Genomic DNA, 12,174 nt, shown 5'->3' on the forward strand with positions numbered 1-12,174 from the left:
TATGGTGTTCTTTCCCCTGGTGCTCTGTCTAGAATTGGTGTTTTTCCCCCTTGTTGCTCTGTCTAGATGTGTTTTCCCCAGGTGCTCTGTCATAGAATGAGTGTTCTAACATGTGCTCGTCTAGGAATGGTGTTCTAACAGTGCTCTGTCTAGAAGGTGTTTCTCCTGGTGCTCTGTCTAGAAATTGGTTGTTCTCCCTGGGCTCTGTCTGTAGGAATGGTGTTCTCCCTTGGATGCTCCTGTCGTAGAATGGTGTTCTCCAGCGTGCTCTGTCTTAGAAAATGGTGTTTCTCCCAGCGTGCTCTTGTCTAGAAATGGTGTTCTCCCTGGTGCTCTGTCTAGAAATGGTGTTCTCCCAGGTGCTCTATCTAGAATGGTGTTCTCCCCTGGTGCTCTGTCTAGAATGGTGTTCTCCCTTGGTGCTCTGTCTGAATGGTGTTCTCCCTGGTGCTCTGTTCTAGAATTGTTCTCCCTGCGTTGCTCTGTCTAGAATGGTGTTCTCCCAGGTGCTCTGATCTAGATGGTGTTCTCCCAGGTGCTTCTTGTCTACGAATGGTGTTCTGTCCCAGTGCTCTGTTATCTAGAATGGTGTTCTCCCTGGTGCTCTGTCTAGGAATGGTGTTCTCCCTGGTGCTCTGTCTAGAAGGTGTTCTCCCCTGGGTCTGTCTAGAATGGTGTTTCCCCTTGGTGCTCTGTCTCGAATTGGTGTTCTCCCTGGTGGCTCTTGTCTAGAATGGTGTCTCCCCTGGTGCTCTTCTGAATGGGTTTCTTCCCTGGTGCCTCTGTCTAGAATGTGTTTCTCCCTGGTTGCTTGTCCTAGAATGGTGTTCTCCCCTGGTGCTCTGTCTAGAATTGGTGTTCTCCCTGGTGCTCTGTCTAGAATGTGTTCTCCCTGGTGCTCTGTCTAGAATGGTGTTCTCCCTGGTGCTCTGTCTAGAATTGGTGTTCTCCCTGGTGCTCTGGTCTAGAAAATGGTGTTTCTCCCTGGTGCTCTTGTCTAGAATTGGTTTCTCCCTGGTGCCTCTGTCTATAATGGTGTTTTCCCTGGTGCTCTGTCTAGAATGGTTTGTTTTTCCCAGGGTGCTCTGTTCTAGAACGCGTGTGTTCTCCCTGGTGCTCTGTCTTAGAATGGGTGTTTCCCTTTGGTGCTCTGTCTAGATTGGTTTTCTAACACAGGTGCTCTGTCTAGAATTGGTGTTCTCCCTGGTGCTCTGTCTGAATGGTGTTCTCGCCTGGTGCCTTCTGTCTAGAATTGGTGTCTCCCCTTCGTTGCTCTGTCTAGAATGTGTTCACCCTGGTGCTCTGATCTAGAATGGTGTTTTTCCCTGGTGCTCTGTCGGTTAGAATGGTTGTTCTAACAGGAGCTCTGTCTAGAATGGTGTTTTCCCTTGGTGCTCTGTCGAGAATGGTGCTTCTTCCCCTGGTGCTCTGTCTAGAATGGTGTTCTCCCCAGGCTGCTCTGTCTAGAATGGTGTTCTCCCTGGGCTGTTAGAATGGTGTCTCTCCCTGCGTTGCTCTGGTCCTAGAATTGCGGTGTTCTCCCTGGTGCTCATGTCTAGAAGGTGGTTGTTTCTCCCTGGTGCACTGTCTAGAATTTGGTGTTCTAACAGGTGCTTGTCTAGAATATGTTCTACAGGTTGCTCTGTCCTAGAATGGTGCTTCTAAACAGGTGTATTGTCTCGATGAAAACATGTTCAAACAGGCTGCTCTGTCTAGAACTTCGGCTGTCCTCTAAAAGGTCCTCTGTCTAGAAAGGTGTTTCCCTTTGTGCTCTGTCTAGGAATGGTGCTTCATAAACAGGCGCTTTACTGTCTAGAATGGTGTTCTCCCAGGTGCTCTGTCTAGAATGGTGATGCTCCCTGGTGCTCTGTTTGAATGGTGTTCTCCCGGTGCTCTGTTGAAGGTGTTCTCCCTAGGTGGCTTCTGTTTAGAATGGTTGTTCTTCCCTGTGCTCTGTTCTAGAATGGTGTTTTCCAGGTGCTCTGTTTAGAATGGTGGTTTTCACCAGGTGCTCTGTTTAGAATGGTGTTCTTAACAGTGGCTCTGTCTAGAATGGTGTTTCCAGGTGCTCTGTTTTAGAATGGTGTTTTCCTGTTGCTCTGTTTTAGAAGGTGTTTTCAGGTGTCTTTTGAATGGTGTTTAATTCAAGGTGCTCTGTTTAGAATGGTGTTTTCCCAGGTGCTCTTGTTTAGAATGGTGTTTTCCCAGGTGCTCTGTTTTAGAATGGTGTTTCCTCAGGGTGCTCTGTTTAGAATGGTGGTTTCTCAGGTGCTCTGTTTAGAATGGTGTTTATCACGGTGCTCTGTTAGAATGTGTTTTCTCCTTCGGTTGCTTCTGTCTTAGAATGGTGTTTACAGGATGCTCTGTTAGAATGGTGTTCTTATCCAGGTGCTCTGTTTAGAATGGTTGGTTTATCAGGTGCTCTGTTTAGAATGGTGTTTTCCAGGTGCTCTGTTAAGAATGGTGGTTTTCCAGGTGCTCTTGTTGAATTGCGGGTTTCTAAACACGGTGCTCTGTTTAGAATGGTTTTCTAATTCAGCAGTGCTCTGTCTTAGAACTGGTGCTTGGTTGTTTTCCGTGCTCTGTCTTTAGAATTTGAGTGTTTCCCAGGTGCTCTGTTCTAGAATGGTGTTATCCTGGTGCTCTGTTTTAGAAGAATGGTGTTTCTCCCCTGGTGCCCTTCTGTTTAGAACTGGTGGTTTATCAGGTGGTCTGTTAGAATGGTTTGATTTTCCCAGGTGCTCTGTCTTAGAATGGTGTCTATACAGGTTTGCTCTGTCCTAGAACTGCTCGTGCTCCTGTGCTCTGTTTAGACATGGTGTTTCTCCCACTGGTGCTCTGTCTAGAATGGTTGTTTCTCCCAGGGTCCTTCTGTTTAGAATGGTGTTCTAACAGGTGCTCTGTTCTGCAATGGTGTTCAGTCTCTGTTTAAGTGTCCAGGTGCTCTGTTAGAATGTTTCCAGTTCTTTAGAAGTGTTTTTCGCTCTCTTAGATGTGTTTCCCGGTCTTGTTACGACATGGTGTTTTCCCATGGTGCTCTGTGTCTAGAATGGTGTTTTCCCAGGTGCTCTGTTTAGAATAGTGTTTTCCGGTGCTCTGGTTAGAATGGTGTTATCCCCGGTGCTCTGTCTTAGAATTTTCCAGTGTTGTTCTAAATGTGTTATCCAGGTGCTCTGTTTGTTAGAAATTGGTTTTCCCAGGATGCTCTGTTCTAGCAATTGAGTGTTATCCAACAGGTGCTCTGTCTGAATGGTGTTTCTCCGGTGCTCTGTCTAGAATGGGTTTCCACTGGTTGCTCTGTTAGAATTCGGGTTCTCCCAGGGTGCTCTGTTCTAGAATGGTGTTTTCCACAGATGCTCGTTTAGAATGGTGTTTCTCCCATGGTGCTCTGGCTTAGAATGGTGTTTTCCTAAAGGTGCTCTGTTCTAGAGGGTTTTAGTGCTCGTTAATGTGTTTCCCATGGTGCTCTGTCTAGAATGGTTGTGTATTTCCCAGGTGCTCCTGTTCTAGAATGGTGTTTTTCCCAGGTGCCTCTGTTCTAGAATGGTGTTTTCCCTGGTGCACTGTTTAGAATGGTGTTTTCCTGGTGCTCTGTTAAGAATGGTGTTTTCCCGGTGCTTCTGTCTAGGAATGGTGTCTTTCCAGGTGCCTGTCTAGAAATGGTGTTTTCCCCATGCATCTGTCTAGAATTTGGTGTTCTACACGGTGTCTGTCTAGAACTATGGTGGTTCTCCCTGGTGCTCTCGCAGGTTGAGTAGTTTTGGAGGGGTTTTCCTCTGTCTGAATGGTGTTGCTCCCTGCGTGCTCTGTTCTAGAATGGTGTTTCTAACAGTTCTCTTGTCTAGAATGGTGTTCTAACAGGTGCTCTGTCTAGAATGGTGTTCTAACAGGTGTCTGTCTAGAATGGGTGTTCTAACAGGTGCTCTGTCTAGAATTGGTGTTCTAACAGGTGCTCTGTCTAGAATGGTGTTCAACAGTGCTCTGTCTAGAATGGGTGTGTTCTAACAGGTGACTCTCTCTAGAATGGTGTTCTAACAGGTGCCTGTCTAGAATTGGGTGTTCTAACAGGTGCTCTGTCTAGAATGCGTGTTCTAACAGGTGCTCTGTCTAGAAATGGTGTTTCTCACTGGTGCTCTTGTCTAAAAGGTTGTTCTCCCTGGTTGCTCTGTCTAGAATGGTTGTTCTAACAGGTGCTCTGTTAGAATGGTGTTCATAAACAGTGCTCTGTCTAGAATGGTGTTCTCCCTGCGTGGCTTCTGTCTTAAGAAGTGTTCTCCCTGGTGCTCTGTCTTAGAAAGGTGTTCTCCCTGGTGCTACTGTCTAGATGGTGTTCTCCCTGTGCTCTGTCTAGAATGTTGTTCTCCCTGGTGCTCTGTCTAGAAAAGGTGTTTTCCCCAGGTGCCTGTCCTAGAATGGTTGTTCTTCCCTGGTTGCTCTGTTAAGAATGTTTCTCCCTTGGTGCCTCTGTCTAGAATGTTTTTTCTCCCAGGTGATCTGTCTATGAATGGTGCTGTTGTTCCCTAGTGCTCATGTCTAGAATTGGTGTTCTTCCCTGGTGCTCTGTCTAGAATGCGTGTATTTTCCCAGGTGCTCTGTCTAGAATGTGTGTTCTAACAGGTTGCTCTGTCTAGAATGGTGTTCTCCTGGTGCTCTGTCTAGAATGGTGTTTTCCCCAGGTGCTCTGTCTAGAATCGGTGTTCTAACAGGTGCTCTGTTCTAGAATGGGTATCTAACAGGTGCTCTGTTCCATAAGAATGGTGTTACTAACAGGGCTCTGTCTAGAATGGTGTTTTTCCCTGCGTGGCTCTGTTAGAAAGGTGCTTCTCCCTGGTGCTTGTCTAGAATGGTGTTTCCCCAGGTGCTCTGTTTAGAATGGTGTTATCCCAGGTGCTCTGTTTAGAATGGTGTTTTCCCAGGTGCTCTGTTTAGAATGGTGTTTTCCAGGTGCTCTGTTTAGAATGGTGTTTTCCCAGGTGCTCTGTTTAGAATGGTGTTTTCCCGTGAATTGCATTTTGGCAAATGTTAATTTTTTTAATTGTCTGCTTCATTACAGGAGTTGCATGTTCTGTTAAGATGCATTATCATTATGTAAATGTCATGTCTGTCATTCTGAGCACCGTGGGTGGATGCCCTAATGAGTTACGCCCCCAATGTGTATGTTTCTGGTCAATTTAAATCTTCCCGGTCATGTTGTCCGGGACCACACACTGATCAGCTATGTGTGTGAATAAGAAGTTTCCCAGAATTACTCTCAGCAACATAGAAGACAGATGGACAGGACAGACAGACAGGACAGACAGACAACAGACAGGAGAAAGAGACACACACACAAAGAGCAGACACATTCATATTCACACAAAGAATTCGATAGACACACACTTACAGATTCTCACAGATTAAAACCTGTAATTAAAATTGAAGCAGAGACAAAAAACACCTCCCCCTCCCCCTGGTGCAGATGGGAGAAAACACACCCACTTCAAGGATACACAAGTCCCCAGCCAAAGACATGTCCTGCAGGGCCAGCCAACATCAGCAGAGCCCTATTTAACCAGATGAGACACCCAGACACTCACTAACCTGACACACCTCACACACTACTACACACACTCCATACAAACCCATCACCATTGATGGTGGTATTGATGGTGAAGAACAACTGTAGCTAGCTATCTTGTAACTCAGTCTCTGTGCTCTCACACACATACACAATCATCCCTTCCCCCCACACTCTACACACACCATCTCCCCCTCCCCCCACACTCTACACACACCATCTCCCCCTCCCCACTCACCGGTCCTGGTATTGATGGTGAAGAAGTTCTGTGGGTTCCCACTAGCTATCCTGTAGCTCAGTCTTTCTGCTCCCCCCGTGGCGTCCGGGTCCTGGGCTTGAATCTGAATAACCGACAGGTCCTTGGGAGAGTTCTCCATGACGACGGGGTGGTAGACAGGGTCAGAGGTCAGGGGGGCGTTGTCGTTGACATCCTCTACCTGGATGTACACCTCCATGATGGCGAATTGGGGCACCACCCCGTGGTCTGTAGCGTACACCGTCAGCCAATAGGAGTCCTTTGTCTCGCGGTCCAGAGTGTCTGTGGTGTAGATGATACCTAGAGGGGTGGAGAGAGGGATAGATAAAAGTTAGGCCTAGGTTGTTTAACTTCAGTTCTAACATCTAGTCAACGTTCACATCGGCTTCTACAGGGGCAGACAGAGGGGGGTGGAAGAACATTAGGTTGTTTAACTTCAGTTCTAACATCTAGTCAACGTTCACATCGGCTTCTACAGGGGCAAGACAGCGGTGGGCGTGGGAAATTAGGTTGGTTTTACTTCAGTTTAACTTATTCAACGTTCACATCGGCTTCTACAGGGGCAGACAGAGGGGGGTGGAGAACATTAGGTTTGTTTAACTTCAGTTTAACATCTAGTCAACGTTCACATCGGCTTCTACAGGGCAGACAGAGGGGGTGGAGAACATTAGTTGTTTTAACTTCAGTTTTAACATCTAGTCCAACGTTCACATCGGCTTCTACAGGGGCGACAGAGGGGGGTGGGAGAACATTAGGTTGTTTCCATGTTTTTAATAAGTTTAACAAATGCATAAGAAAAACTATTTTTTGGTTAAGCTAAACTGACAAATGTTTAACTCACAATCTCAATATATTTTAAATACAAATACATGAAGTCAACGGTCACATAGAAAGAGCCAATAAGAGAAGTGTGGTTGACCTCAAAATACTCCTTAAAACCAGTCCTCTGGTCACCATTTAACGTTTACATCAACATACATGCAGTGTGGGTCAATATTTCCATATCTGGACCTCCTAAGAATAAAAAGTGAAATGCTGTATTTCATATACATACACCGTTAAGTGCCCAACACATGTAAAAGCCCAACAAAAGCCAAGCCAATGTTCTGGTCATGTTCACAAATCTCCAACAGCTTCTGTGTGTATCAAGACCACCTCAACACGTTTAACATATGATACATTTTTCTACAGCCCAGGGATGGAGTGGTTCATTTCACCAACCTGACGTCATTTCGCACTTAACCACTCTGTTGAGTATGTGTGTGTATAGCGTCCCGTGGCTGTGTGTTCATTATCTGACAAACTAGACTTGGCTGCTCTCTAAGTGGCCGATTTCTCCTTCAGTAAACAAACATCCATATTCAAACCTGGCTTGAAACTAAGTGATGCTGACTGGCCCACAGTACATTAGAACTATTGGTGTGGTTGTGTGTGTTGACAAGGTAGAAATCAGACCCGGACCGATATTTTTTTTTTTTAAAGCACAGACCAAACGACCAAAACTGAGGGAAACCAGACCTCGCCCGACCCCGTACCTTGACTGGTCCAGGTCGAGACGGAACCCGAGTGACAATCTTCTGGTTAACAAATTGGTCTTTATATGTGTGCTAGGTCGAAAAAGTGAAAAAGTGCTAGGAGAAAAGTGTTTTTTTCTCTCTGGAAAAGTTCGACAAAACTGGCTTTAGCTAAAACAAACTGCTAACTGCTAGCCTCCGGGCCCAAACCCACCTGTCTTCTCATGGCTTCGCTCGCCCTGGATGTACACCTGCCAGTACCTGAGCCAGAGAGTCGCTGAGCTGGAGGGGAGAGTATCTGTTCTTGCGCCAGATCAAGGAGGAACGAAGAACTCCTGGACTCCATGGTTATACAAACACCTCAAAATCGACGACGTCACCTGCCCTGGCTCGGCACCTCCACTTCTGGGGAGCCTGTAACTGTGAAACTCCATTCGGTTCCTTAAATGAGCCATGGCCAGACTAGGAGCTAAACCGAAGGCTGGTCTGTTCCACCCTTCTACTCCGCCTCAGAGCCTGGATTGCTGTCCGGGGAGGAAAGCCTCCAGGAACGGAATCCATCAAATGTTTTTCGGAGTGGCTACAATTGGGAGGAGATTCAGGTCCTGGAAGACCTGGAGTGCATTCCAATCATACTGTACAGGGTCCTCCGCTTCCTCTCTTACTGCTGCCATCTCACTCTCAGTGGAAGTGCCCAAGCACACTCATCTGCGCTCCTTGCCCTGCCACTAGGTCTCAGTCTCAGCTGCTAGCCCCCAACCTGCTAGGAGGCAGATACCGGGAGGGCCCCGTCATTTACCCATAAACCATCTTGTAGTCCTTCCGTTCTCGTGGTGGTTTCATCCATGGTCCGAAACGTTTCAATCCGGAAAGCTGAGACCTTCTGCTACCCTGGCGCTAGGATCTCTGACCTAGATTCCATGCTACCGTACTTTATTAGCAAGCACTCCCGCCGCTTCAACTGTCATTGTCCATGTTGGGTCAAATGACATAAACTCCAGCAGTCAGAGAAAATTGAGAGACGATTTTAAAACATTGTTAAATACGCTGCTGGAATCTGGAACGCGTGTGTTGTTTCGGTCCATTCCATCCCACGCTACACGATATGGTTTTTAGTCGTATACGCCAATTAAACCCCTGGTTAAGGATACTGCTGCCAGATGAGAATTCTTTTGTGGATAACTTTGCAGTTTTACAGACGACCAGTTCTTATTTCTTCGGACAACTTTAACTTAAACAGGTAGGCTCCAGCATCCTCTCCCAACATGTCTTACTTATTGCCTCATTAGAGCCTTTGATAACTGACGTTGGTTGTATTCTCGGGGGTTGGACTTTTGGGATTGTACGCTCCTTCAGACTGTGTTCAATGTCCTCCTCTCCAGTTTCATTCATTATTCTCAATTTGCAAATATGGAACAACTACAGTTAACAACCCTTTGCAATTCTAGTTTTATTGTCCAATCATCCGTATTGCAATACTACCTCACATCAGAGAGGTATTGTTAGTAGTAATCTTGTCCCATAAAATTGAGCTCTGTCAATAGCTCGAAAATGGTTTTTTGCTCATCTAGGTGCAGCTTCAGGGCTTCCTTGGATACTCCATCTGATATGAATTCCCGTAGCAATGGTATTGGAATAATTCATTTGAATGCTAGAAGCCTGATCCAAAAGTTGGACTTTATTGAAATTTTGGTCTCACAATCAAATGTTGACGTTCTGATTGTATCTGAATCGTGGTGTGTGATTCTGTGCCAGATTCGAATGTTCAGTTGATTGGATACAATATTTATAGAACTGATAAGATTGGTAGAGGTGGTGGAATTGCGATTTATGTTAATGCTGCTTAAATGTTTCTGTGTCCATATCACTCTGTCTCAAAGCAATATGAAGTCTAGTTTTAAACGTGGTACTTGTTTAATGCTCATTTAACTCTAGCAGGGGTATATCGCCCCCCTCAGCTCCTCCTTGTACTCTATGCAAATTATCTGATATATGTCTAATTATGCAAACTCTGAATTACTGATTTTGGGAGATTTTAACCTGGATTGGCTTCTCACCAGTATCCGATAAATTAAAAGGCATTTGTACTGAGCTAAATCTAACTCAGCTGATAACTAAACACCCGTCCAACTTTAAGAACCATAAAATCACTCTACTAGACATTATTCTAACAATACCCCATAAATACACAGCCAGTGGGGTTTTTGCAAATGATATCAGTGACCACTGCCTATTGCTTGTATTAGAGATCCAGGCTGAAACACTCTGATCCCTGTATAATTCTAAGAGAAATTATAAATTTTCTCACAGCAAGCTTTTATCCTTGACTTATATCACTCTGAGCTTTTATCCACTTGCTGCTTTCTGGACCGGTTTTAGCCTTGCTTTTTTCTCTTCTATTGTTACTCTTATGTCTGATAAACATGCCCCGCTTAGAATCACAGAGTAAGAAACCGAACCAGTTCTTGGTTCTCTCCCTGAATTGTCAGTTCTTTTCCTGCAAAAGAATCGGGCCTGGGCCTTGGCGAGGAAAAGGTACTCCAGCTGATTGGCTGTTTTTTAGGCAATTGAGAATAAATGTACTGCAGCTGTCAAAAAGGCAAAATCAAATTACTTCCTTATATTATGACAGATTCTGCAGGAGTCCTGCAAAATTCTGGAAAACCGTTAATTCACTGAAACGGGGGAATTCTGCTGTTTCTCTTCCTAAGCAAATTACCTCAGACTCTTGTATTTAACTGAAAAAAAATGATATTTGTGATGCTTTTAATAAGCATTTCATCTGTCTGGTTTTTTTTGAAAGGAAAAGTGGACTTTGTGGTACTGGCCAGTTTAGTTGATTTTTCGTCTTGCTTTTCAACCGTTATTCTGAAAAATGGTAACCCTGTTTTTAGTTTCCAGAAAATAACTGAGCGAGGTTCTAATTGCCTGTGTGCCTTTGATACTAAGAAATCCTTAGGCCTGAAATTTAGACCCGTACTTACTTAAGTGTGCTGCACCTATTTTTGCTGGTCAGTAAACACCTTTTTAATCTAATTAAGCACAGGAAATATCCCTAAGGTGTGGAAAGCAGCTTTTGTTCTGCCATTACATAAGGGAGGTGACGGTAGTGATTTGGATAACTATCGACCCATCTCTAGGCTCCTTGTCTGGTAAAGATTCTAAATCTATAGTCAACAAACAGTTACAATCTTTCTTTCTGCTAACAGTATTCTTAGTACCAATCAATCTGGTTTTAGATCTAAACACAGTACCACATCGGCCACTATGCTTTGTTGTAAATGATATTGCAAATGCCTTAGACGATAGAAAGCACTGTGCTGCGTTGTTTGTAGATTTGTCAAAGCTTTTGACACTGTAGACCATGCTATCTTTTGAGTAAGCTGTCATCTATAGGACTGGGCACTGATGCCTGCCGATGGTTTTATGACTATCTTAAAGATAGAACTCAAGCCGTCATGGTCGATGGGTCAAGTCTGACCCTTACAGTTACTTAAGGGGTCCCTCAGGGTTAATATTGGCCCACTATTGTTCTCACTTTATAATACAACATTGGTGATGATGTCAGTATTGTAAATTCCATTTATATGCAGATGACACAGTTTGTACTCTATTGCTCCAACAGCGGACCAAGCTTTAATGCAGTTGGAGTCTGATTTTAGGATACTAAAGGGGTCTCTTTTACAGCTTAAACTTGTTTTAAACGCTAAGAAAACAATGTATGTTTTTTTTCTAGGTCTAAACTCCCATTAGAAAACACGTTTGTAATCACTAGCTTGGATGGTACTCAAATCAATAGGTCTCTGCATATAAATACTTAGGGGTATGGTTAGATGATAGGCTTTCTTTTAAAAAACATGTTATGAATTGGGAAAAAAGCTCAAATTCAAGATAGGATTCCTTTACAGAAACAGGGCTTGTCTGTCCTCTGTAAATAGGAAAAAAATTGTGCAGGCTACTTTTATGTCCGTTTTAGATTATGGTGATATTATCTATATGCATGCATCGGCAAACACATTAAAACCATGGATGCTATTACCATTGTGCACCAGGTTTATCACGGTTGATAGTTACAGAACTCATCACTGTATCCTATATCAACATGTGGGTTGGGTCTCTCTATCTGTGAGGCGAGAGCAACATGCTCTCTTGTTTATTTAAAGCACTTCTTTTAAAACTACCTCCATATATTCATCATTAATTTCCACAAGATGTACTAATTTTAAAACCAATCACAGATGTGGATTACATTAGAGACTCCTGCGGTCTCCACAGAGTTGGGTAGGACTGCCTTCAGTTCTTTGCACCTTATTTATGGACACAATGCAGATCCAACTTAAGTTAGACACTCTGTGTCCCTTGCCCATTTTAAAATGTTTATGGAGGATCAATATGATGTTGTCTGTGATTGTTTCTGTTGAATTGTGTATGTTTTGAAATGTTTCTTGTCTGTATGTCTAAAACTGTACATGTCAACATGTTTACACAGGGCACAGCCGTAAAAAGATCTAGGTCTCAGTCTGTTTCCCTGTTAAAATAAAGATTAAAAAAAAAAAAAAAAAAAATGCACCCATTTAGAATGAATGCCACTCCAACCAAGACTCCACTGCTCAACACATCTTCAGCATCGAGCTCTCTGCTCCTCCATTAGATCTCATACATTACAACAGAGAGACTCATGAGATATTTACAATAAGAGTAGTTAGTTAAGCTTTCAGGCATATGAGATTGTAAGACACACCCTAACATGATGAGACCTATTAGTGTGTACTGTGTCCAACATGGGAAGTAATGAGGACGTTGTGTGATAAGATGTGGGAAGTGGACAACTGCTTTTACAACCAGAA

General features: G+C 44.1%; 1 protein-coding gene across 1 annotated transcript in view; it reads right to left on the reverse strand.

Annotated features, from left to right (window-relative positions):
• Positions 1-12,174, reverse strand: part of LOC111949361 (protocadherin Fat 3-like) — a 326,201-nt gene that overhangs the window by 143,959 nt on the left and 170,068 nt on the right. Inside the window, 1 exon segment of the mRNA XM_070433886.1 lies at positions 5,796-6,113. Within this exon segment, the coding sequence (XP_070289987.1) occupies positions 5,796-6,113 (318 nt within the window).

This window comes from Salvelinus sp. IW2-2015, linkage group LG22, assembly GCF_002910315.2.
Source record: "Salvelinus sp. IW2-2015 linkage group LG22, ASM291031v2, whole genome shotgun sequence".
NCBI lineage: Eukaryota > Metazoa > Chordata > Actinopteri > Salmoniformes > Salmonidae > Salvelinus > Salvelinus sp. IW2-2015.